General features: G+C 37.6%; 2 protein-coding genes across 6 annotated transcripts in view; both read left to right on the top strand.

The window, feature by feature from the left end:
• The window catches only part of KNDC1 (kinase non-catalytic C-lobe domain containing 1), an 83,538-nt gene extending 58,905 nt beyond the window's left edge, over nt 1–24,633 (top strand). The window contains exons 18-32 of one of the 5 annotated variants that reach the window (XR_006165088.1): nt 1,620–1,713; nt 1,827–1,924; nt 2,219–2,430; nt 3,754–3,867; nt 4,268–4,415; nt 4,672–4,845; nt 5,963–6,178; nt 6,493–6,575; nt 7,853–8,003; nt 8,448–8,564; nt 8,662–8,721; nt 9,348–9,505; nt 9,762–9,989; nt 13,366–13,536; nt 23,942–24,633. Coding sequence is in view for 3 of the 5 variants with exons in the window: in XM_042790091.1 (XP_042646025.1) it covers nt 1,620–1,713; nt 1,827–1,924; nt 2,219–2,430; nt 3,754–3,867; nt 4,268–4,415; nt 4,672–4,845; nt 5,963–6,178; nt 6,493–6,575; nt 7,853–8,003; nt 8,442–8,564; nt 8,662–8,721; nt 9,348–9,505; nt 9,762–9,989; nt 13,366–13,396 (1,890 nt within the window). In the remaining 2 variants the exon portion in view is untranslated. Of the gene's footprint in view, nt 1–1,619; nt 1,714–1,826; nt 1,925–2,218; nt 2,431–3,753; nt 3,868–4,267; nt 4,416–4,671; nt 4,846–5,962; nt 6,179–6,492; nt 6,576–7,852; nt 8,004–8,441; nt 8,565–8,661; nt 8,722–9,347; nt 9,527–9,761; nt 12,313–13,365; nt 13,542–23,941 lie in introns of those variants that run through there. The other 4 variants (XR_006165085.1, XM_042790091.1, XM_042790103.1 and 1 more) reach the window with 4 other exon arrangements.
• On the top strand, nt 23,039–27,259 carry LOC122154813 (collagen alpha-1(I) chain-like). Its single transcript, XM_042806904.1, has 4 exons — nt 23,039–23,057; nt 24,559–24,763; nt 24,987–25,207; nt 25,297–27,259. The coding sequence occupies exons 1-4, from the start codon at nt 23,039–23,041 to the stop codon at nt 25,614–25,616; spliced, it is 765 nt and encodes a 254-aa protein (XP_042662838.1). The 3' UTR covers nt 25,617–27,259.
• Nucleotides 27,260–27,434: the final 175 nt, after the last annotated feature.

Consider the following 27,434-nt stretch of genomic DNA (forward strand, 5'->3'; position numbering starts at 1 on the left):
AAAAAATTATTCTTCAAGGATAGATTGGAATTTGCATTTTTCCCATTTAAGCAAAGTCACTCAATCATTACTTTGTTCCCTAGACTAAGAGATGTTCTATAGAAAAGTGTCCTGATAAATTAAATATACTTCAAAGGGGACAAAACAAATGGATGTATAGCTTCATCAAAAATGTTTATATTCTAGACATACCTAAAATGAAAGATGTTGTGGATTAGAATGGGAATTTGCTACTGACTTCATTGTTACTAACCTGAAGTTATTTAGGGGTCAAACCATTTTTGTCCATCAGATTCCATGTGTCAGAAAATAGCCACTCTTTCTAATTCTCTTTCTGTGCTCATAGTCTCTTCATCAACTTGGTTTAACTTTAATTGATGAAACAAAAACAAACCTTTAAATAAAAGCAAGTGATTTCCAATTCAGAATCTGGATAATAGCTTTTCTGTGCTTTCACTATTCTCTGTGATGCCTATGTAGTGGTAAGTCTTTTAAAAATCCACAGGGCATTTGTGACTTGCTGCTAATTAACTATGTTGTTAAAACTTTTTGAGCTTTTCTGAAAAACAGTGACAGGGTTTTCTAAAACTCAAATTAATTTCTAGTAAGTCCATCCCATTAAAGCTAACCTATTTACCAATCTGTTGTTTGATATGTTAGCTCTGAGCTATGTGTTTTCTGATCACTCTGCTTGTGGGAGTTCTGCCTGCTGCATTCAGTTAACTTACTCCATTTAAAATGCTGTTTCATGTATCTGGGTCATTGGTAGTTAGCTTAAGACCCAAGTGCAAAAGCCACTACCTTTATAAAACACAACACACATCATGTTTGTTGTTTCATAATAACTCAGAAGCTGAACCCAAAGTGGATGGCCCATTTTCATTGGTTGGTAAAATAATAAAACCTTTGATATGCAAATAACTATAAACAGCTACATTAAATTTGATATTATTGTGCGAAGCCAAATACACTTTCATTTCTCTTCATTGCTTAAGTTATATAATTCTATAGAAATTTAGTTTATTTTTTCAATTATGTAAAATGCATAAATTGAAAATATGTAAGCTGAACTTCAAAATTGGTATGTCCTTTATTTATACAGCAGCTCTCCTGTCTGCCTTCTGACCTGATTGTATAATATAATGTAATTATACTTGTTTGGAAACCATTGCTTTCAGTAAAACATTAAGTTCCTGATGCAAATACAGGTCAGCAGCTTAACAGAGAATTTTGGGGGTCTGCACTGATTTCAGAACCCATGACATCTGAGTGTAACTTTTAAAAATGGTCTTGAAAACAACTACATAAGTGCAATTTTAACTAAAGGCATATTTATATTAACTGATTCAGACAAACTTCAATGCAGTCTCATCATACACAAACCAGCTCCAGTTCTTAAGTTGTAGAACTGTGGCATTAACTTTTTCTGGAGACTGGTGATGCCTGCTGTAACTTGCCTGTAAGCACAGGTGTGAAAGAGTTTTTCCTTGTTAATATCATATTCTTGTCTGTTTGGATGTTCTTTTTTTTCATACAAAATAGTTCTTCTAAAACGTCAGTTTCCTGCTAAGAACCTTGCATTTATCATTCTGATCAGAAGTCGTCTTCTCTTCAAATAGGAACTAGAACAATCGCTAATGATGGAGACTAAAAATTACAGAAAGACCGCAAAGTTTTACCAGAAATTATTGCAGAAAGAAAGAAGCAGCAAAGGTAAGATTACAGAAACTTGCCAGTAATGAAATGGGTGTGTAGTACTACTAAGGATCATTTTTCTGTAATTCAGAATCACTGATGTTTTTATTCTGCATGCTTTGAATCTGAAGGTCCGGAAGCTAAATCTATGTTGCCCAAACTGAGAGGTCAGCTACAGGAGATGAAATCAAAAGTGCAGTTTCTTGAGCTGGTGAAAAAATACATACAGGCAAGTCAGATTTTTTTTTGCTTATGTTTCATTTGTCATTTCATTACTGCATCAGTGTAGTTGGCTTCACAAGTCAGCATATGAAATGTGAAATGTTTTGTGTCAAAGTGCCAAAATAAGTAGGATCTAGAAGAATTAATAAAATAAAGATAATTGCTACTAGTATTATTTAAAAATGAAAAAAAGGCAATTGTATGAAATGTAATTTGGCTTTAAGTTGAGTTGTCTGCATTTTGTGTGAATTCCTCTCTATTTCCCTACATTTTATTTCTTCATGACTGCATCTTTGAGCAGATCATGTATGCAGAGCAGTGGGGTGTGGAATCCTGTGTGCTGCCTACAGTCATTCACAATGAGAGAACTGGCACCGTGGATGTGGCACCTACGGATGAATCATCATTGCTTCTTTACTATAGCACAGAGAAACACCAATGTAATAATCAAAATGGAATAAGAGTTCTGCAGGCCGGTACACCACTTGGTTTAATGGCTTATTTATATTCTAGGTATAGTATATTTTGCACATCCTTAGTTGGGAATGGTTTCAGGCATAGTTACTAATTCAGGAGAAAATAGTCTCTGTGATAAATCCTAGTTACTCAACATTGCATAAATTCTCCTCTCTCGTATCAAGCTTAATGTTATTTCTGTTAACACTTGGCAAAAGACAGTCTGATAAGAAATAAGCCAAGCTGTTAAGTTTAGATTTGATTAAAACTCGAAGCATTTTATAATAAATCAAAAACTAATAACTGTAAACTTCTTTTATCCTTTACTTATTTGAGGTTTTGCTCTGACAGTTGCCATGGAATCAAGGCTTTATGTTACTGCCAGCAGTATAACAATTCTTCAGAACATACAATTTGATAATTCTTGTTAATAGGATCTGGATGTGAAAACATATATGTTCTGTTTCACATTATTGCCTCAGTCCTTGGGACTGATCAAGATGCAGACTTAGGGCTTAAATGGGGACAAAAATGTTGTTTAACCTTCAACTAGGGTGAGGACAGTGTTGTTTTAAAGTACCTTAATAGTACCTACCATAATAGTATGAAGGATAGAAACTGCCTAAGAGACTCCATCAGACTTGTGACACTCTAGAGGGGGTGACTTCCTCCCAGCTACTTCTCCCAGATCATCCTGACTCTGAGACCCAGTTACTTACCCTGAACACTTTTTACTGATAGTTAACAATCTGCACAAAGTGAAAAAATTGTTTTGGAATCAGAGCTTCTATATTCATCAAACCCAAACTTTCATTGTTAGCCATAAGTAATCAGGGACACATGACAAATAAACCATGTTAAGACCTTGAGAGTGTGTATGTGTGTGTATGTATATAAAAAAAAAAGTAAAACGCACTCATTTTTAATGTGTGTATATTAAGTATATTCTGTTGTTAAAGCAACTACTGCTCTAATTAGAGCTACATTAAATATTTTCTTGCTTAAAGTATCTACTTTTTATGCTCTTATTATAAGAAAAAATTTTAAAGCAACATAAATTGAGATGATAGAAAAAAATTTAAATATTCCATACTATTTAGAATGTAACTTTTGGTAATAATAGAAATGTCAAAGTAGTTCTTCACAAAATTGCAAGTAGAGAAACTTTTTTCTAAACAAGTCATGCTTTCAGTGTTGGCAATCACATATTTGATGTGTAAAAATAAAATAAAAAGGAATCAAGGTTTTATGTAGAGCCTGAAAATTCAAAATCCCTATTAACTCTTGATGTTTTGAGGATTTTTTTTTTGCTGTTGCAGTACTCTAATGCAAAAAGAAATTGTGGTTTTGCTTGTCTGAAGTTTTTCTTGTGCTTCACAGAAATGCATTTTTAGAAGGTTATGTACAGCAGTTCCTCTACACATTTCGATATTTCTGCACACAAGAAGAATTTTTGCAGTTTCTTCTTGATAGAATCAGTAGCACTTTATCCAGGTACAGTAATTTCCTGTGAAAAATATTTTCAAAGCACAGTTGACTTTTCCCCCAATGGCAATAGCTGTTTCTGAGAAGAACTACTTAATTAAAGTAAATTTTGATGTTTGTTTTTGTAAGACTCTTGACAAGTGAGAGTGAAACTAGAGCAAGTGCTATATTTGACAGTGTACTTACTTCTTTTTTTGTTCTGAATCTTGAGTCTTACTTTCGCCAGTTGTTCAGTGATGGCTTGTTAAGTACAACCACAGCTTCTTTTCCATAGAGCCATGGATTCAAGAGACATGAAATATAAAGTACAATCAATACCAAATAATACTTATGTTATTTTCAGCACTTATTTTTAAATTGGAATTGAATATTAATTTTGGTGAAATAAGTGCCTTTTTCTTCCCACCAGTGCAAGCCTGGATCCTTCCACATCACTTACCAAAATATGTAACCGCAGTTTCTACATCCTGCAGGCTTGGATTGAAGACTGCTACAGTGTAGACTTTGCAACAAATACTGGTCTTTTGTGCACCCTAAAAGAATTTATTTCTTCTAAGGTAAGTCAGAACTCCAGTAGAAGCTTTAAGAAAAAATAATTAATCTATTGAAGTCAGTTATGGTATATGTAAGATTGTTATTACAAAAACCTGTCCTTGTTACAATTAAAGTTAAAGAAAAATAATGCTGTCTTTGACAGCTATGCTTAATATGTCTGGTTTTGGACAGACATGAATCTTACAACTATATTGTGTCTTGCTTATGGTTTATGGGAAATGGAGTTCAATGTTCTGTTAACCGGTTTTGCATTTGCAGGTTGCTCCATTAAATGGCTATGGTGAGCGCTTGTTGTCATTGCTTGAGGATGCTTCTGCCAGGAAAAGTGGCAGTGCTCATCAGTGCTCCAGCATGGACAAATGTGAAGAGGAGGGCGAGGACAAAAAAACATTGCTTTCTCTATGTAAAAAGCTCTCAGATGTTTCCAGAAAGGCATGTTTTTAATTCAGACTGCAGTATCTTGACCAGATTTCCATATATGATTTTCTGACAAAAACTAGACTATCCAGCGTAAGGTCTACAACCTGATTTAGTAAAATTTATGTACCTGCATTTTAAATTTTCTTTTGAAAGTATCTAAGGCCTAAACAGTTCTATAACTCGGGAAGTCATCTTAAGCCTTAATTACATCCTGTCAGCTGTTTCAGTAATAATAGATCAGATAATCAGAATTTTGAGAGGAGTTGAACTCTTCATCCCTGATACTAGCCTGTGACTCATAGTTACAAGGAAACATTTTCCCCTTTGTCAAGCATAAGTACTTTTTATTAGGCGTGGATCTTTGTAAGTCTATAAATACAGGAAATCAGTGAGGTGTGAGAGGTTTCCTGCTAGAACTTCAAAGCTTGTAGAAAAATCTTGTATGAACTTTTGTCTGTATTTACTGGTTCATATAGTGTGCTAGTGAAAAGCAATCCCAGAAGCTGGAGCATACTGTAGGATTTTCCTGAAAAAAGATATCTCTACAGAGTGACCAAAATGACATGTGGAAGTCAAAGGTATCAATAATGCGAAAGTTGAATTTAGAATCAGCTTCTTGATAAAGGTGAAATATTCCATGGGGTATGATGGGGATTTGACCAGTAAAGGGAAAGCAGAATAGAGAAACATGGTCTTCTTTTATTGTCACTGCATCATAATGATACTGGAAGGTGGAAGAAAAGAGAAGAATGGAAAAACAAATGTTTCTTTGGAAAGGGCTGTTTGATTCTAAGCAAAAAGATTACAAGAAAAAATAAGAGATAAACTACAGAATATAAACTATTTCATGGCAGCAAGTTTGAATTCACAGAATTTTCAACTGCTGATGGAGATCTGGTAACATTCTCAGACTCATCAACTGTGTGTATTATATTAGCTTAAAGTAGCAATGTTGAATTAAACCAATTAGTGTCTTGGCTAACATTGAAGATTAGCTCAAGAGTTTTACATCCACAATAGTGTTTCTCTAACAAAACATTCCAGAAAGTTAAATCAAGGGAAGACATGTTTGATTTAGAGAAGTAGCTTTACTTTTGGTTTGTTTTTGTTTTTTTTTTTTTTCCTACAGAACTTTAACTGGAAACTTTCCAAAGGTATGGGACCAATTGCACAATATCAAAAAGAGCAACTATACGCTATTTCGTCAGTTTTGCCAAAGCCATGCTATAACAGTTTTACAGAAGAATTTCCAGTCTCCTTTGCTAAAGCAGATGAAGTGGGACCATATCTCTTATTAGAATACAGTGTGCAACAGCTCTGTTGTCAGCTGACATTACTGCAACAGGTACAAAGGACTACTTTCACTTGGAAGTACAAATAATATTTATCTTCTTACTTTATCTCCTATCACTACCATTTCCCAACCCTGTTTCAAGCTTATTTCATACCATTTCATAAAACCTTCAATTAAAATAATCTGTTTTTTCCTTGAGATCTCTACAGTAAAATTTAGAATGGCTGTTTCTATTCTTAGGCTGTGATTCCTCTGATAAATTTGCTGAAGGCAGGACAGGGAACAGGAACCTCTGTCATTTTTATCCCTGAACATTTTATAACTGCTAGATCTAACAACAGATATATCTTGCTCTTTTTGTTTAGGAAGTATTTCATAAATGTCATCCAGTGCACTTTCTAAATTCAAGAGCACTTGGTGTTAAAGACAAATGTGTTGCTGTCCAAAAGTAAGTTGCTTTTTTTTTTCAACTGCCCTTCTATTCTGTTAATGCACACTAACTTACTGTGTTATACCTTTAATACTTCTGGGAAGAGAGAAACGTTTTAAATACTTAATATATTTTTGACAGACTAGATAATCTGTTCACATAAATTTTTGAATTTCAGGAGATTTTATACATGTGTATGTATATATACCTATGCATGTATATGTATGTGGTAGGTCACATTTGCAAGGTGATTTCTTTGAAATCTAAAGTGGGTCAGGCCAAAATATTTCAGAAGACTTGTGTTAGGAGTGTTGCTTCAGAGGTTTTATTTATGTTGGAAAAAATTGTAATGGTTTCTGAAACAGGATACTTGGTAGTACCTGTGTGTATGTATATAAAATCTCAATGACCATTACTGGATCACAGAATAGATGAGGTTGGAAAAGACCTCACAGGATCGTGTAGTTCAACGCCCCTGCCTTGAGCAAGGTCAACTAGAGCAGGTTGCCCAGTATCATGTGCAGCTGGGTTCTGAACATGGATGGAGACTCACAGACTCTCTGAGCATCGTTCATTTTGTACTGTTAGGTAGATGAAATATCAGTATTCACAGATACATAAGAATTTTCCTATAATTATTAGAATGGTTACCAACCTATTTTAATTACTTGCTCAACAGTAATTAATGCTTTCATCCAGCCACATGGACCTAATTATATTTTATTATGGTCTACTTCTTACATACTCAATAGATTCAGCTAGCTTTTAATTAGTACTTGTTAATTGTACTATGTGTAGTAGACTTTTCTGTTTAAGGACAGGGAATGAACACCTAAAGCAGCTCATCTTTTACAGATTATTAAACGGCAGAGTCTAAATCTGCTGGTTTAAACTGATACGGAGTTCAGGCATGGGAAACAAACTGTGTGGTGCCACTAGGTATCAGACTCAATTTCTTACGTGGGTGCAACTTTTAGTGAGTTTGGATTTCAGGCTGTTACTTTATGTCAGATTGGATGGTTTGTTTTATTTAGTAACAAATGGTGAAGGTGTCTATATGTACAAAAATGTGTACTGCATATGCCCATCTTGTAATTGCATGTAATTATCTTACAAGTAATAGTAATTAAAAAGAAAAAGTAACATAGCTCACTATGTACTTTGTAAAAGACTACAAGAACTACAAAATTATTTTAAATGGTTAGAAGTTGGCATCTTCACAATCAAGATTTTCTTTGAAAATCCAAAATTGGCATGATTTATTTCTGCCTTTTTTTTTTCCATTCTCACCATAGAGCTGTTTCTACTGAGATAGTTTCACTTAAAGTGTGTAATCTGTTTCTGTCGAAGTGCATACAAGACCAGTACCTTCTACAATTATTAAGAAATGCAGACAGTATCAGCACCTGGGTTGCTGCTGAAATTGTAACATGTCATACATCTAAGGTTCGTCATTGATTTATTGTATTATTAATTATGAAACATTTATTGTTATTGTATATAAGTTGCTGTGTAGCAAAGCTGCAAGAAACATTCTGAAATACACCTGTGAGTGAGCAGTTAACAGTTTGGTTTGTTGTCACAAGGAGGGTATTGGATGTTTTGTAGAAGCTGGTGTCAAAACCTAGTAGAATGTAAGAAATGGGTTGCCTGAGAATAGATGTCAGACTTTAACAAGGACGCCTCGGTGACAGAAATGAGAAAACTTTCTGTTGGAGGAATGTGTTACTAAAGTCAACAACATTGATAAGAACTTCAAAAATAAAATGCATTTCTCTTTCTTCTTTCTCATTTAATTTTAGCTTGTAGATTTATGTAGATTTGCTGTATATATTTAGTATATCTTAATTTTTATATATAGTATATCTTAACATTTTCTTTCAGCTGCAGGTGAGCTTGTTATCAAAGTTTCTTCTTATAGCAAAATGCTGCTATGAACAAAGAAATTTTGCTACTGCAATGCAAATCCTAGCAGGCTTGGAAAATCTTATTGTACGACAGTTACCAGTAAGTTTGGGACTCTGTTCTGTAACTATTTTGCTTAACATAATTTTGTTCCAATATGGACATTAATGTGAAAAACAATTTTTTTTTTTTTTGTAAGGCCTGGAAAATTTTACCTGCAAAAGTAGCTGAAATAATGGAGGAACTGAAGGCTGTTGAGGTATGGTATAATGTCTTTAATGTAAAACTACTTCTTTGGGATTGGATAAGATGCAAGATCTGCTTAAATGGGTGCCTCTGCAGGATGAAAGCCATAATTATTACTTTATATTATGAAGGAGATTTTAATTCTATTTAAAAGTGTTGACTCTTAATCTGAGAGTTTACATTAATTTTCATCTCAGTATTTCACAAAAATGTATTCTGTGTTACTAAAAATCAAGAAATAAATTTCAAAGCAAGCTATGACATTAGATAGACTTTTTCTGATGATTTCTGCAGGAGCTTTGTGGCTGTAAACTGGAAAAATCTTAAATGTTTATTTTATCATGGGCATTCTCTTACTGATCTATCCAGTTTTAAATCGTAGAGTGAAGTTCTAAAATGCAACTCTGGCTGTGATTTAGAACAATTAAAAATTATGAATGAAGTATCTTTTAAAATTATTTTCTTTATTTCTGTACTTTAAAATGTTTGCCACCAGATTAATTCATAGTGTTGTCAATGCCAAAAGTTAAAATTCATGACAAATAAATATGTAATGCTAAACACATGAAGTGGAGAACTTCCTGTAACACTTGCCCCAATACTTACCATGAGAATTGTCTGTGTGCATTTTTATACTAGGTGTTTTTAAAAAGTGACAGCTTGTGCTTGATGGAAGGAGAAAGATTCAAAACACTTCCAACAATTCCATCAGCCCGTGTTTTGGCTATGCATGTCCAACAGCTTGAAACTGGAGGATTCACAATGACAAATGGAGCTCACAAGTGGACTAAACTTAAGTAATTATTTTAATTATGCATGTATGTCACCTAACTTTTTAAAATAGAATATCATCTAATAGGGTAATGAGACCTAATGTAACATTTCACAGCAGTATAAATAGTTTCAGTCATTTTGACATCTAACTAAAAGGACATATACTATAGAAGAGAATGCTTAATGCCTTTGAATTTCCTTTGAATTTTGGGGCTGGAGGGGGGCAGTTTTTATCAGCAGCAAAACAAACTAATCTTTTTTACCATATTCTCTTTCAAGAAATATTGCAAAAGTTGTGAGCCAAGTTCATGCATTTCAAGAGAATCCTTACACATATACACCAGATTTCAAGCTGCAGTCTTACCTCAGGCAAAGAATAACTTGTTTTAAAGATGCAGACATTTCTGCCTTGGCAGCTGACAACTGTGCCAACTTCCATCAGATACCAGCAGAAAGACATTCTCGAAAAATTCAGGACACACTGCGCAGAATGAAGGCAACGTTTCAGTAATTATTTACATTTTATCTGTTTTATTCCAAGTAGAGATTGTAAAACTGGATTAAGTTGACTTCATCTCCTGGTCCAAATCCCAAGAAAATGTTCAAGTGAAGTGACTTAAAATACTGGCTCAAGTTGAAATGATTATATTTCTTAACATGGAATTATAAAATACTGACTAATGAGGATTGAATCCCTGGCAACTGGATGACAGATCAAAAGAATAAAAATAGAGAGTATAGATGAAAAGGATGATTAATTTTATCACTGTTCTTTAGCATATAAAAATAATTAGCCCACAAACATCTAAAAAATACTGTGGAAATAAGTTAAAATTACAGCTTCTGTTGCAGTTAGCCTAGGAGAGTTCAAAGCATAGTTCATTAAATGTTGAATATATTTTTATATAAACATAGTACACTTGTGTCCTGTCACAGTGTGCACATAATTTAGGGACACAGATCCTCTGCTATGCTTTGACTGTTGGTGTGTCTTGTTTTTGCATTGCGTATTCTGAAAACTGTAATTGACTTAAATAATTGGCCAACTTTTTTTTGTTTTGGTTTTCATGTCATTGGCCTAACCTGTTTCCAAAGGAAAGTAAGATCTGAATCTAAATATTACCAGTTTGTTGCTCTGTTTCTGTCCTCATGGCTTTGTGAAAACAGTAAATGTGAAATTGTCTTTTTTTTTTCCTATTTGCCAATTTGTGTGTTCATGTATGTGTGCACATTTGATTATGGCTTTTGCTCCCAAGGTTGCTTTTGTAGATTGCAGTTCTCCAGCAGTATTAAATAGAAGATAACTGTGTGAAATTTGAATCTGCAACTTGTAAAAGTTTGGTGCTAACCTATTTATAGAGCTTATACTTACAAGACCTTCTAAATGACAATGAAATGTGATGCTATTGCTAGAAAGTTTGTTGAGCTAGCCAAATTTATGCAAGGTCAAAATATTAAGGCTATAAATTAGTTAAAAATACAAGTATTTTGGGGAAGGGCCAGAAACAGCTAAAATGACCTCTGTCCTGAAAGTGATTTGCTAGAACTGTGTTTAAAAAAAAATGAAAAAAAAATGGTTTGAGGTATGTGAAGAGCAGATGCAAACTGTCTTAGCATGTTTTAGTGACGGAGGAAGATAATGATGTAAGAAATGGGAATGTGTACATCTCTAGTATTTTGCAAATTGTACTATTGTACTTGACTGAAAAGCATATGCACATGTTAAATTGCAGATTTTTCAATGTTTAAGAGGAAAGCTTCTCCTTTTCTCTTTTCAATAATGACAATATATACATTGCAGACCACCTGCTTCTCATCTTCCTTGGTCAAACCTAATGTATGTCCATACTTTCCATTAGAATCCTCAGTTACTTTTTCATACTGATATATTAATACCAGACTAACTTTTGTGCTTGTTGGTTTAAAAACTGGAGAACTTGGTCCTCAATAGGGTTTTCCTGCATTTCTTCTACTTTTGAGATGATTTATTTTGTTATTTACTCTATGTAGGTTTAACATGTCATTAATTGTAGTACTCTGACTTACCCTTAAGGGTGAGTAAAGGCTGTTGTTGTTTCTCTAAAAATTGCCAAATATGAAAACTTTTAATCTTTACCTCCTATCTTTATATAATGCAGTGATTTAAGAATGTTAATGAGAATCTTATTTTCAGACATACTTTTCATATATTTGAGCTATATGCATTTATTTTAAATAATTGGGGTTTTATTAGTTATTTGTTTTTTCTCAATTAAAAAGTACTATTCACTTAAAACCACACCTTGCCTTTGAAAGACAGTAAAATTTAAAGTAGCATAAGCTTTACTAATGTAAAACTTGCTAATCACATGATCTTAATAAATTAATTTTATGTAGTTGCCAGTCAGACTTTTGAAATTTTTTTGTGGATTTAGTTATTTCTATTTTGCACTCATGATAATTAGCTCATATGTTTCTTACAGTTTTGTCAGGACCTAAAGCAACTACTACATCTAGAAAATATTATGTTTATGACAATAAGTGGTGCTATACAAGAATTGAAAAATCATCTCATGTCTTCAGTATAATGCTTCAGTCTATCAGAACTTACATTTCTATAAATGCATAGTACTGAGTTATGGTATGACTTGGGAGTGTTTTCATCATTCAGATGTGTAAGATTTTGTATTTAGACACCACCCTACAACAACAACAAATGTAAATAGTTACTGGGGAAAAAAAAATTTAAAAAATCACTCTTTTACAGGGGAACTGGTTTGCTTTTGTCCATGAACACTGACGTATGCACATCGTATGTGACACAGTTTTCACAATAAAGTTATGTATAGCATATAACTGTACTGCTTATTTATGATTAACAAGCAGGAAGGATTGGGCTAAAGTTTTTTCTCTTTGTGGGGAATGTCATTTTAAAAGAAAACATGGGACAAAACATGTCAAAGAAGCAAGTTCAGTTGTATCTAGCTGGCAAAAAAATATTGGCATCAGTAATTGTGTTGCATAACTAAGGGACTGTGCAGTCTGGCTCCACATTTCCATTCCAATACCAAATTACAATGTTTGAAAAAAAAATTGAGTTTGTTCTTTAAGCCAAAATTGCCACCAGCTGTCCTAGCTCTTCATTTTTTCCACACTTCCCTCACTCTGTTTTTATATTGTTCATTTTTCAAACAGTGACCCATAGAGCTTCTGAAATGAAGTCTGCTCCTTGGGAGCCTTTCCAGTTGCTCTGTGCATTGGTGCGCTTTCTGCGTCCCTTTGCAAATGTCTGTCCCCAGGATCTCTGGGGTTTTCAGGCCTGCTAGAGCTGGGAGCTGTGTCCTAGTTCCACTAGCTGAGTTTGAAAGCAAGTTTCCGGCTCCAGCACCTCCAGAAGCCTGCCAGGAAAGGGGGATGAATTCACTTGAATCCTATGAACTATTCCATAGAAACCCAAACCAAGAAACTGGAAGATATTTCATGAATCAACACTGATTCATGATTCTGACAAATTTCCTTCCTCAGAAATTTTTCAACCACTTCTAAACTTTGATTTTATGTTTTTTTACATTATTTTGTTATATATTGGATTGGTTTCATAAGCATTGCTGAGACTCATAACTTCTGTGCATACTGTATGTGATTTGTAAAGAGTTAAAATTTCAGAAAATATGTTTCTAAATAACAAATTAATAAACTACAATTTGAAAAGAAGGAAGCTAACAATTTTTCGGTGTTAAACATATGGTTGATCATTTCAATCCTTGATATTATGATGGGGAAAAAAGTGCAGATAAATTAGTTTTCTCCCTCATACTTCCTTAAATACAATCCAAAGCATATCCTCATTTAAATTACATGTTATGTTCTGTTTAGAGTTTTTCCTTTTTTTTTTTTTTTCCAGAAAATCTTCTTTCTCAAAACTTGCTTTATAAATAATTATTTTAAAATACACGTTGAACTTTAGAAGAAGTCTCAAACATTGGAAATGCAGGTTTGAACAATATTTGAAAACTCACGCCCCGTAAATCAAGCTTGATTGAGTGGTCATCTTTGGAATTCACCTCACTAACAGGTATTCTTCACCTATAAATATTTGTTGTCCTCATTTATTTATTATAAATGTAAGAAATTTTCAGATAGTGGGAACAGTTAAAATTACTACAGTTTGCATTATAAAAGTTTTTTACCAAGAGATTTTGTGCTTATTTTAAGAACCAATAAAATACTCATTTGTGGTGAAAGATTTCATTGGGGGTTTATATGTGATTATGTACTCTGATAACTCTCTGAAATACATGTGAGAATGAGCAATTCCACCTTTCCAATCTCTATTTAAAAATTCCTGCAGCAAAAAAATCGAAGGATCTTTTTATGTGGCTGTTTTTAATCTATCAATGAGTGACAACAACCCCTGTAGACTAGAAACTTTGATTTGCAGAATCTTCTCTCCCTTTGCAGAGAAAAGCTCTTGAGTTTCTTCTATTGCAATGTTTGAAGAAGGCTTTTAGCTATTATGTGAGAGTTATTTATGAACAACCTGAAAGTATGCCAGGACAGCTTCAGCCTGCCACTATTTTAGTGTGACTCCTGTTCAGTGATATCTCAGTGTCTCATATGCAAGTGGAATTGGCAGTCACCATGTTGCATCAGGCTTTTGTGGTAACCTAGTCTAGGATCTGGTCTGCATCATTTTGTCTATTCATTTTTGGTCTAATGTAAATGATGCTTTTGTAACTTGCCTAAAAGGTGGGGGTTGAATATCCGTCTTGTAAACCTGTCCTGTGTCTTATCTGTAAGATTATTTTATTTCTTGAATCCTTCATGCTAAAACTAGGATTGGTCTTGTCCTGATGTTGGCATTATATAGGTGAAATACATACTGCTTTTAGACACTAAAGTAGATACTGTGTTTTAAACTGGAAGAATTCAATTGTCATAATGAAATTAAGAACTTAGAGTACTAAACAATTTGAGTTGCCATTATCAAAGAAATATAATTTGGAAAGCTTGACTGGGCACAAGTGAGCCTGAGCATCAGACTCAGAATTAAAATTTCTGAAAAAAAATGCTTATTTGTGATCATATCTCGTAAAGCTCATAAACAGTAACAGTAGTATAACTATTCACTTAATAACAGATACGCAATGAGAATTTTTTGCAAACAAGCTAGGGAAACAGGTCTAGAAAAAACTGCTAAACTGCAGATCCACCTTTGTGTGAATAACCACAGAGTGGTTGGCAGTGGCTTGTTACGAAAATGCAAGGTTGTGTCCAGTAAGGCTCTGAAGTGGTCTGCTTGCATTTGATATTACTTCATGCCTCCATTGACATGCTCTGGTTTTTTGAAGATTACATAAATCTGTGGGGTGCTGCAGGCATGCTGAAGAAGAATAAAATTTAAAATTATCTTGACAACTTGGAAAAATGATACTCAATAAAATAAAGTATATTACACAGAGACATATGCGAAGTTCCAGGATAATCAGCAGCACAAACATAGACTAGGATTACTTTTTTTTTGTGGAAAAGGGAGTATAAAGAGTAGTCAGTTATGCTGGGGAAGTGGTGTCTTGATATCCCCTCAAGGTACCTCCTAATTCTCTATTTTTTGATGCAGGGAACTGAAAGGGCAAAAGACTTGACAATAAAAGGCCAAAAAAGAATAGATGACTCCAGAGCTGAGTATATAGATCCACAGACACTAGCAAAATAACTTTTCTCCATGAAGGTAAACTGCAGGACAAAGATGGGATACATCTGTTGAAGACCATTGTTGGAAATACAAAATCCCCCAAATTAGTTTATTTAAATAAAAGATAATTGACCAAAAGACTAAAACCTAGAGAAGGATGTGAGGAACTGAAATAGGTCACCAAACACATAAGGTGAGATAGCTGACAAATTACTGAGTACCTTAGGCTGCATGTAAAATTGCAAGGACAATGTATTTTGAAATGCCACCAATGGTGCCTCATTTCTTGTTTGTCCAGACCAAGGGACATATTGCAGTACACTGTGCTTAGCATCCCTACCCATACCACCTGCTTGCTCATCCCTCTGATGATATCCAGGATGTGCTTTGGTCTGAGCCTGGTATGGGGACAATTTAGATGTGTAGGTTTGGGTGTCTTACCTAATGCTGGGAGCATGGGAAATAATGGGAAAAAACTTGGGCTGTAGTACACACAATGTTGTTGCAAAGTATTGGAGGAAACAAGCACATGGAAGCAAGGAAAGACAAGGGGAAAGAATATCAAAATGTGTGTCAAAAATGTATATAGTTGTTTTAGAATCTAAAGACAGGCCTACACAGTTTTTTTCTTTGTTTAAATTAAAAGGGCTAGGTACCATAGTATGGGGTCTGTAACAGATCATCAGACAGAAGGAGTGTGTGGACTTCATTGGTATAAACAGGCTACTAGCTAAGATTTTGCTGTGTTTAATAGTGAAAAACTAGTTGAAAATCTGAAGGTAGAAGGCAATCAAGATGAAAGTTACCTTGAGACAACAAAGTTCATGATTCAAAAGAAAGAAAGGGATGAAAGAAACAGAATAACAACAGTGGACTTCAAAAAAAAGCAAACTTCAACAAACTCAAGAAATTGGTACATGGGGTCCTGGGGAAGGAATTCTAAGGCAAAGAGAAGTTCAGAGGAGCTGAGAGCTTCTAAAAAGAGGTTTTAAATACAGGCCATAGTTTAACAAAAGTCTATCCTCATGCAAAGGCAAGAAAACTGATAGAGCAGTGTGGCTGCATTAGCGGCTCATCAAACCTGAAAAAAAATCAAAAAATACTGAAAAAAAGTAGGAACAAGAAGGCTGCACTGGCAAGAACAAATAGGAAAGAACAGCACAGCAGGTTAGGAACAAAACGGGACAGACAATATGCTATTGCCAGCAAAGGAAAAGCAAAAAAATAAAAATGGATTCTTAAATAATTTTCTATTATACAGGAAGAGTTCTCTGCTTACTGGGAGATGTGAATAAATACCAGATGGTGTAAAAGCCTGAAGTGCTTGCTATTTCATTTCCTACCCTTTAAACAATGCGTATCATCATCAAAGTTGACCAGGAAACAGGAATGCAGGTCAAAAAGCCAATTAGATATATTAGAACATCAAATTGCAAAAAGCTTAAGCAGTATTAATTTTGAAGCAAGGATTATTCTGTTTCAGTTTTTACATTAAAAGCTTCATGTGGAGCATTGGCATAGGTTACTCACCTGTGACACACCTGTAGGATCCCCTTTCCTGTAAATTTCTAAGAACAGATCAGATAAAACTGTCGGAAGTGCCCAGGCCCACTTGGTCCTGTCCCTGGGAAGGGAGACGGACTCAGCAGAGATCTTCAGTCCCTGTGTGTTCTCAGTAAAGTATATTAGACACAAATTGAAGTACTTACCTGCAATCAGGAAATGCTATTAATTTGGTTATTAATTTCATTGTATTCCAGTCACTTTAATTTTCCAGGTTTTGTTTACATTTTTCCACTGATACATAGCAAAAGAGTATGTGTTGCCAGGATGTGCATTACTAAAACCTGTGTAAAAGATGTTATAGAGGGATACTGAATTTCCATTATATACATATGCTAATGTGTAGCAGGATGTCTGGGAAGAAGAACTGAGAGTGGTGTACAGCTAGTGAATGATGAGGACATCTTGAACTTGGTTGGCCAGAAGCCTTAGGAGCAGCAAACAGGAATGTAGAAAAACAAGATAAGGATGCTGAGCTTTGTCTGAAGAAGACAGGCAAGGCTACAGTTAAAGGAAAATATCTGGCCTTTCTTCAACAGTGGAAAGTTTTCTGCCTTGAGCTAAAACTGTATAAGATGTTGTGTTTGTGCTTCTAAGCTTTAATTAACCAATAGGCTTAGGATAGCAGTAACTAACTTGTAGCCAGTGAATTGTCTGATGTATTATGGACAGCGGGTAATGACCAATAAAATGTGGACAAGTATTGCTAGAGACTGTATAATTGTAGAAGAGTTGCTGATGAGTTTGACTTCTTGCTTACATCCATCCGGAGTCCCGTGTCTCAATCACCATCACTAATGCAGTGAAAAAGTGACTTTGTTCTAAAAGTAGCAGAGAGGTAAGAGCCTGCCATGCACATCCATGTGTTGGGGAAGGGTGGAAAGCAAGTCCTGTCAGACATTGTAGCTGCCAAGAACTGAGTCGCTCTCCGTGGAGGTATTTAAGAGATGTGTAGATGTGGCACTTCGGGATATGGTTTAGTGGTGGACTTGGCAGTGGATGGTCGGACTTGATGACCTTAAAGGTCTTTTCCAATCTAAACATTTCTCTGATTCTATGATTTTGTCACTGCCTCTGCTAAACTGCAACTTCCCTTCCTTTGTGTAGCAGTTTCCTGGTTGTCAAGCTTATATACAACCAGGAGATGGCACAAAAGACCCTTGCAGCCTTTTAGATGTATATGCCACACTATGAAAAACAACAATCAGCCTTTGAGATGTCTGCCTAAAAATCTGCCTATTAGAAGCAGGCAAGCAGGAATTGGCAGAGAGTTTTTATATTCCATTTTAAAACAAATTTGTTTACATTCAGCTGCCCCCTTTAATCTTTTAAAGAAACACACACCCACACAGCTTCATAATTTTAAATCTTAATTATCTTCTATCGATGTGTAATGCACTCATTTGTGTAAAACCTGTCAAAGGAAGTACACTGAGGAATCATAGACATTGAATTACACATTACAGGGGCAGTGTTAAGCATTTTTACCTAACTACACTCCTGTTCTTACCCACTATAGCCCAGCTTTCCCTTGTCAGTAAACTGAGAGGGGATGTCAGAACACATCTGTGCTCCATTTCGGGATGCAGTGAAGGTAGACAGACTTTAATTTGTGCTCTGTCGCTACAGTTCTGCATCCTGTCAATTGTATTTTCTTCCTCAGCTAATAATAATATTTCCAGGATACTTGATGTAAGTGACTGGAAGAAAGAAAATAGGGAAGAAACAGTGTATAGTGAGGAGTACAGAAGAGGAGAAGAAATAACTAGAAACATGAAATGGAGGAGAGCCTTGAAGTCAATAAAAAAAAAAGGTAACATTTATTTCCACATAATTTGAAGAGACTGGCTTTGGAGCAGTGCGCAGATCTGATTTATATTAAGTACAAGTTAAGGGAAGGAAGAGTCAGTAAAACATTTTCACTGCTGGGACCAATGCATGTCAAAGCAGCATTGTGTGGCATAGAACAGAATGGGCACAGAGGGTGATAGATGACTCAGAGTTGCCAACTGTGATAGCTCATTCTCCTGCTGACTCATCATGCTCAAATGCTAACTCTAAAATCAAGGGAAAAAATGATTCATTCTTTAATAGCTGAAAGTGAAAAGTTACTTTCAAGAATGATAAATGCTTTATAGATACATTTCTTTAGAAGGTATCTGTAGGAAACAAAAAGTAAAAATAATGGACCATTTCTGATTTAATGCATTCTTACTTTTATATTTAATAGACTGTTAAATATAACCTTAGAAGTAACCATCATAGAAAAAAAGTTATCCTTCAGCAAAGACTGACAAAGAAAAAGACCTTGATCTAAAATGTGAGGTAAGCCCCTGTTAGGTTTTGAAAAGATTTCAGGGTGTCTTAAATTGATGGTCTGTGGTCTTGATCAGATTGTTAGTCCCAGTGATTTGAACAATTACTAAACCCTGTGGGATTTATGTGAATTTGCAGATGCACATTATCGTCTGTAAGTGCATCTCATATCTGTAGATAATTCATATTTTTAACACAACCCAGGTCCTAAAGTACAGTTATGCACCTAACAATTAATCCCTATCTACTTTGGAAAATAAAACCATTTCCAAAACCCCTTTTCATGCTGCTTCTTTTCAACTAATATTTTTTAAAGTCTAATTACTAATCTAGAACAGAATTAAACCAACTACAGACTTCTGAGCAGTTTTGTTTGAGCAGTGCCCACAAACATCTCTCAATGACAGTATGACAGCAATGAGTGCTGAAGAAGGATTTACATGCCTGAAACTTGGCTGATTTTCCAACCATAATAGTTTGTCTAATAAAAATTTTTAAATAATTTTTTAAAAAAGAAAAAGATCTGCTGGTGAACCTTTCTTCTGTAACAACAGCAGTACAACTTTTAAATGTGGTCCTGATTCATAACAACTTTGACTTCTTTTTTTAATAATAAAAACATAATACATGTGTTTTCTTTCTTAATATTTACAGCATCTCTCTGCAGAACACATATCTTTTTAAAACATTTCCCCAATTCTGCTTAGCTGCAGGTTACAGCCTTATGGTAAAGAGCCAGGGGAGCTCTTGGCATTTTGAGTGCTGTGTTGATTTAGATCAATTCCAAGCATGATGAGACATTTAATTTTCATCTATGCATTGTCACTCTGTTTATTCCAGGCCCTCCCAATATTTCTGCACATACGGTCTTTTCATTCCTCATGGAAAAGTAGCTCTTATTCTGTCAAAGAGGATAGATTATAATAACTGATAATACAGAGATTGGCCATTTGTAATGCTTTTAAGTCCTAAAGAGTGATTTCTCAGAAATTACAATGGTTGGATAAACATGCCAGGGCAAAGATCATATAAATTCTATAGCAGATGCCAGCAGCCTTTGCTTCACTGGGCAGACCCTCACAGGAGGTCTGCATGTCCACAGATGAACACGCATCCTCCTGTGTGTCATAATCTGCCTGTTCTACTCTTTGAATTGCATCACCACCTAGATATTCCCAAGGACCACACGTTCACTCTAGTCTCACAGGACCCTCTGTGAGAAAGGACCCTCTGACAAGAAAGAGTCACCAGTTATTATAAAATGACAGTCTGCTCCTTTTGTCTTGTGTACCCTCAACTGCAGTGAGGCCAAGTGGTGGCAGTTTTCTCCAATACCTGCGGGGAAACCAAGGTACTTGGCAGCCCTCAGCTACTCTCTCTTCAGTTTCTTCAAAGCTTCAGTAGGAAGGGGATGTCTCCGAGCACAGTCCTGCCCCTCTGCAGGGCTCTGAGCTGGCTTACTAGGGCAGGCCTGACCTTTGGGCTGGATGATGTGGAGCAGCAATTAATTCTCAAAGGCTGGACTGTTACCCTAGAAGAGATCTGTTATCAACTGCCTAGTAGGCAACCAAGCAGGACTAGTTAGTTCTGTAGAACATTCTCAGCCTGAGACCAATGTTGTGTGTATACATTTCTGCAGAGCTGCTTTGCATATAAGCACTACTGATCCCATCCTACCTGTCTCAGCCAGATATCTATGAAGCTACTCCCTGGCCTCTTTGAGTGCAGCTGCTGCTTACAAGAAATATAGGAGTCAGCATCAAGTGACAAATCTCAACTCATCTTAATTCCCTTGGATGCTAAAATATTCCCTTCTACATCACTTCCCACAGAATAGCCTAGCCTGGCCTGAGCCAGCATTTGACATTATGATTCTCAGTCTCCTTTGGTCTTCAGGAAACTGACGGTCCTTATTTTCATCGGGAAGGTGCTGACTCCCCAAAAAGCGCAACTGTGTATTGTACAAGCATCTGCATAAAGTATTATCATTATATTCAGTAAATGGATCTTCAAACTTCTGCTAGTGGCAGTCATGTTGGTATGTCTGATCTCTTTGTCTCCCACCTTGTAGCAGCAGAATAGAAGGTCCTACCTGTTCCTGCTCTGGAAAATTTCTGAGGACTTCAGCATGAGCAGGTTTTCATGGTTTTCCTCCCATTGGCAATATCACTTGATTTTAAACATGGTATTTCTGATTCACAATTTAGCAGGTGTTTTTCAAACAACTAACTAATTAATAATACATAGAAATAGAAAGAAGGCAGCTTAAGAATTTTAGATAAAATTAAACTAGCAGCTGTTAAATATTGTAGCAGTCATTACATCCAGAAGTCATCTGCCATCTATCCAGGATACTTATACATTTTATGTATAATGGAAATGAGATTTGGTGTAACGTTGTCACAACATGATTTGTGTCTCTGAGAGCTCAACATTTGACACTATCTTTTGGCTGTGGCATTTGCCTCAATACTGTGCAATTAATAAACCAGCAGTGTATAAAAGTGTAATTTGCAGCTCAGATGGTAAAAATGTCTCAAAATCTGTAAAGAAACTATGTGACAGATGTTATCAGTGGATGCTAAAACATAAGATTTTCTATTTCTTAGAGCACTGTCATGTCATGTGTTCTTTTTGTCCTATCCAACAACTTGCCAAGTGCCTTTATTTGCTGACATAAAATAAAGCTGGAAAAAGTAACATCATAGAGATAGACTGGTTTACACTTTTTAAAAAAAATGTTTGTATATAGATATATAAGTATATATGTTATATATAAGTATGTAAGAAGCATATGAGTATATTACTTATATTTATATGTATCTATGCTATTATGTGGGGACTAAGAATGGAAATAATTCTGAGCACAAGGGATATATTTATCTCCTTGGGATGGGATCTTGCCCCATCTGTGATGCAGAATGCTGTTAAAGTAATCTGAGAGATTTAAACCGAGAAGGAATCTTGCTGGTAATGACACTGGTATTCCCAGTCCTGACTGGAGAGGGTGCTCCCGGGTCACACGTTCATTACAGCCAACTCAGGGGATTTGTCATTTAGTAACTTGGCTAAACGGATCATATTCCTGTATGTCCCCTCTCCACCTCCTGCCTGCTTGCCCTGCTCTATGAAATACGTTGCTACCATAATTGTCTAATGCTCAGAAGTTCTAGTTTTTTAAAATATTTCCTTATGTTTGCCGTGGGAGTAGATAGCTAATAAAAAGAATAGTTAAGAACCTGTGCTTGGAACATTAGAGGTGTGGCAGGGAAAGGGGAGAGCATCTTCTCATAAAATAGAGGAAAATTAAAACTGATCTTGTACAGTTTGGTCAATTAAACTTTCTAAACTTCCCATTGTTAATCAGAAAATGCTTGGGAAGGATAAATGGATGAGGTTTCAAGTAATTATATATCAAACACTTTCATACAGTAAAAAAAAAAAAAAAAAAAAAAAAAAAAACACAACAAAAAACCCCACATATATCCTGAAGGGCTTTGTCCATGCTAGAGAAGTTTGTGGTCTTCTTTAGGTAGGTAAAAGATGTACAGGAGACATTAATTCTTGAACATTTGTTTAGACATTTTTACACCGGTTTCCTTAGTTTCATCAAGGAAGCTTGTTTAGTGGGCTCAGGCTGTTGCTGATATAATGTCAATCCCTTACCTGCACAGGCCAGAAACAAAGGGCTCCAGGAGGGCTCTGGTCATGCCTCAATGTGGTTCTAGATCAGTTATTAACCACCTTTAAATAAAGGTGACAATACATTTGTATTTTTGTCGCTTAGAGACAATTTAATTCTTGAACAGTGGCGTCGTTGGTAGAGCAAAGGACTCAGGCTATGCCATAAGAATGAACAAGCAAGGAGACACAATGCTCAGAAGAGGATCACAAGTCAAACTTGAACATGGTTCAATGAAACAATTTTCTAGTAAGCAAAAAATTATAGGATTTCATAATGGATGGATAGAGCAACCATATTTTGAGCACAAAGAATGTTGAAATGTTGGGTTTAGGAAAAGGTAAGTGAAGAGGGTTTGAATAAAACTTTTTACTAGATTAATATACAGAAAAATATAAGTCTTCTTAAGATGAAAAATGAATTAATTGAAAGATGTTGGCCATCTAAACTAAGTAGGAGGGGCTCAGTCTTCAAGCCTCTGTCTCACTGACAGTCTAAGAAATAGAAGCATGCTTATATTAACTGTCATTGCAGAGAAAGTGAATGCCAATAAATTCAGCAGAAGTGGCAGAATAACAGAGCGAGTTACAGGATAAATGGACAGTAGAACATTGGTTTTCTGTGCAGGTGGTAGAGATGAGTGTAAAACAGAAAGCAGGAACAAGGACAGACAAATCAAAACGTACAGTCATGATCTCTGGAGACTGACTGATACCAAGCAGGGGTGTGAGAGGAGTTGTCAATGGTGCCACTCTGTTCTTGCACAGGAGGGGAGGATGGTAAGAGGAGGGAATTCATGGTTACTCTGCAGTGGAAAGCTGCCCATAAAGAACCAGGAACCTTTTGTCAATATACTACAGAGGCGTTCCTGCAGCAGCCAGGTGTTCCTGGTGCACACAAAACCCAAAGACGGATGGGAACACTTCTGAAAGATATTCCTAAGGTAATAAGAGGAAAGACAGAGAGTGTAAGTTAGCCACCTGTGTGAGCTGCACAGCTGCAAGAGAGCTGGGATGGAAGATAGGACATTAATCCTGGAAGATATGACATGAATTCTGGAAGATATGACATGAATTATGTAACTTCAGCAGAATGTTAATCATAAGGCAATAATTGTATTTTTCTGATTCTTTAGTCCAGAAAATATACTTTATATCAGCAGTCAGAAGCCAGTATATTGGTACAACACAACATCCTTAACCTTTACCTTTTTCTGTTTCACAGCCTTCTCCAAATCCCTCACCCTGTGCCTGGTGTTTATAACCTGATGCTGCAGACCCAGGAGAATGCAATGAATGAGTTTATCCACTTGCCTGCCTCAGGCTGTCTCGGAAACACAAGTGCTCAGCCCAGAGAGGAGCAGGCTTGAGAAGATCCCTTTAGATAGTGAATCTTCTGCTTGAAAAGGAATGAAAAAAACAACTCTAGGGGAAGTGGGACCGGGAGCAGCAGGGTTCCCTCTCTTGCCACCGTCCGGGGATGCTGGTCCCTGTGCGCTTCCCCGGGGGTGCATTCCCCAGCGCTGTTTGAAGCCGCTCAGCTCTGTAAAATGCCATTTGCATCGGGATAGGATGTAACAAGAGCTGTAAATCACTGACGGCGGAGTGAAGTCCTCCAGGGGCAGACACGGTGGAGCCGAGCCTCCGCGAGCTATGGCAATGTGTGAACGGTGTCTTTTGTTGGAAGGGGAGGACTGATGGCAATTAGATGATACTTATCTGGCCCTTTGATGTGTATTTACACAAACAAGGTTTTCCTCCGGGACTTGCGGTATAAAGGAGGAGCCGTGCTCCCCGACACTCTCCTTCCCGGCATCTCCGAAACAAGACAGGATGACTAAGGCCCCTTTCTCTGTGGAGTGGCTGTCCCAGAGCAGCCAGGCCCTCAAGAGCCCCACCGAGGGCTCCCCGCACCGACCGTCCTCCGCGGGCCACCGGCCCGGGTCCTGCCCCGGCTTGAACGAGCGGAGCAAGGAGCAGTCCGCCGGGCCGCGGGCCGGGAGAGGCGGCAGGAGCAGGGAGCGCTCGGCGGCCCGCCCCGCTGCAGGTAACCGAGGTCTCCACGGCCGCCGGAGCATCCTGGAGCTCCCGCGCTGGGAGGAGGAGGAGGGAGGAGGAAGAGGAGGAGGGCTGGCTGTCCTTACACCACCCCCTCGGGCCCCGATGAGGCGCAACTGTGCAGCGGCTGTCCGGTGGCGAAGGAGGCGGGCGGGCACCCCCAAGGTTCCCGGGCCTGGCTGACCCTTTTCTCTCCTCTCCCCTGTCCCCAGGAGCAGGCGGGCGGCCTTGGGGAGCGGGGCAGCCCCCGGCGGAGCGGGGCGCCGGGGGGTCGGTCCCCGAGGAGCCCGGCGGCAGGGGCGGGCGGCGGCTGCGCACGGCGTTCAGCGCCGAGCAGGTCAGCACCCTGGAGAGCTCCTTCCGGCGGCAGCGCTACCTGGGCGCCGCCGAGCGCCGCCGCCTGGCCGGCAGGATGCGCCTCTCCGAGCTGCAGGTGAGCGCGGCGGGGCCCCGCGGGGCGCGGGCACGGCCCGGGTGCCGCTGCCACCTCACCTCTTCCCCTCTTCCCTCCCTTCTACCCAGATCAAGACCTGGTTTCAGAACCGCCGGATGAAGCTCAAGCGGCAGCTGCAGGAGCTGAGGACGGAGCCTTTCCGCAGCCCCCCTCTCGCGTACGGACCTCGCAGCGGCTTCGTGCCTCTGCCGCTGACGTACGCGGCCCGGCCGCCGCCTCTGCCCCGGCAAGGGGCTGCCTCCGGGGGCTTCGCCTCGGCGGCGCTGCCAGCACCCACCCCGGACCTCAGCAGCGCCTGCAGAGCACAGCCTGGGGGCTTTTGGGCGGCACCCTGCTTTGTGGGGTACAGGGATCCCAGAGCTTTCTTGCTGGGCTTCTGACCCTCTGATGTGGACCATGACCAAGCAGGATTTGCACTACTGGTAGCTATCTGGGCTGCCCTTGTCTGTAACTGCCCGGTGGAGTTATGATGCAGCACTGAGCAAAATATTTTAGAGACGTACTGAACAATCTGAATCATGGACTTCAGGCCCCTGCATTTACGGCCAACTGTGTAAAATAGAATCACAATGGGACAAACATTAATATAAATGGAACCTTTTAATAAATCTAAACTTTTTCCAGCTTTCACGTGAATTCCTTCCACAAGGATTGTAGCACTGTTTATCCTGCCCTAAAAGAGAGCTCCTCTTCATTAAAGGAAGCATAGACTCCTTGCTCTCTAGATCTGTTCTGGCCCCCTGCAATTTGCTAAGGGTGAGTGCAAAAAAAGCATGAATTTCTCCCTGTCCTCTAAAGCAGGTACCCAATCCCTTCAGCTACTTCCTAGGTAGCACTTTCTCTGATGGGACTGTGCTTTTACCCAAATAGGTGGATTCATCTGTTACTAACACTGGGCTTGCTGTAGTAGCAGAACAGATGCTTTTTGATGGAGCCCTTTAAATAACGTATAGAATATGATTTTAAAAGTTACTTTCTAAATAAATATGTAAAAATATCTTCATGCTTTCGTGTGCAGCCTCAGTAGATTGGTAAGGGCCTCTTGTCTAAACAGATCTTGGAAAGGGTCTAGCCTTCAAATTTCTTATCAACAAAATAGTGTCTCAACATCTCATATGCACCTAATGGGGTAGGAGGGTGATGATCAAAAGAAATGTAACATTCCAAAGCTGGTTTTCCCTAAGCGGCAGTAAAGTTTGTTACCATTGTGATATGCAGTCTTAAAATTCGAATAATGCTCTAGGAAACAAGATCAAAATGGCCTGATTTCAGGCTAGAGAAAGGGCTCTGAGAAATGATCCTTGACTGATGTAAATTGCCATAAATCTTTCAGTCAATTGTCAACTCACATGAAAAGAGCAATAAAAATTTCCATCACTTTAGAGTTGATCTCGGGGGTTATTAGAAGATTTCCGGCGCACTTGTAATCCGGGCTCATATAATGGATTGTCTGAAGGTTCTCTGCCAGTCATCCTTGAAGACGCCTATTTTCTTTTCTATACAGGGGCCAATCTGCCACTTGAGTACACTTGTCTGGTAAAAAGCAACATTATGTGCTGCTGAAGGCTGTGGCCTTTGATTTTCTGAGTAGCTGTCACATTTGGAAATCTCCTTAATTGTTTTGTAATCCATGCTGTATTCTTCTAGCCTTTTGAGATATTAGTATTTGCTCACAGTTGTACAATTAATGTAGCTCTAATGCAAGAGTTTCAGAAAACTAATAAGGGCTCAGGTGCTATCAATATTGCTGAGATCTCTTCAGGAATATGATGCAGTTTGGAATTAAGGAAATTCATTGACATGAGATTAAAATTTCCATTGAATGGAGGCTTATTTCTCAAAGACAGGTATTACTAATCGGCTATATTGATTCGAAAGTTAAAAAAAAAAAAAAAAAAAAAAAAGCAATTTTCTCTGACTCCTTCAAATGTCATTAGGGAACTGGGAGGTTTCCAGAAAGCTCTGCAATGCTGAATATTTACTCTGCTTTAGAGCAATGACATTTTTAAAATAGCAAAGCAGTCAAGGCCAACAAATATACAATTTACCTAAAATAAAAATAAAACAAAAAAGGTCTTAAGCGTGAAACTCGATTTGCCTATTCCGTTTTCGGGGGGATAGCGGTTGAGGAGTTAGGTGATCCCTTTATAATCTTGTGTGGCCACAGAGGAGAACCCCACCTCTCCTCCAAATGCTTTGCATGTAC

The sequence above is a fragment of the Tyto alba genome, unplaced genomic scaffold (genome assembly GCF_018691265.1).
Source record: "Tyto alba isolate M040663 unplaced genomic scaffold, T.alba_DEE_v4.0 Super-Scaffold_1, whole genome shotgun sequence".
Taxonomy (NCBI): domain Eukaryota; kingdom Metazoa; phylum Chordata; class Aves; order Strigiformes; family Tytonidae; genus Tyto; species Tyto alba.

Coding starts and splice junctions, on each gene's coding strand:
- LOC122154813 (XM_042806904.1), top strand. Junction 24,764..24,986: donor GGCGGCCCGCCCCGCTGCAG/GTAACCGAGGTC, acceptor CCCTGTCCCCAG/GAGCAGGCGGGCGGCCTTGG. Junction 25,208..25,296: donor TGCGCCTCTCCGAGCTGCAG/GTGAGCGCGGCG, acceptor CCTTCTACCCAG/ATCAAGACCTGGTTTCAGAA.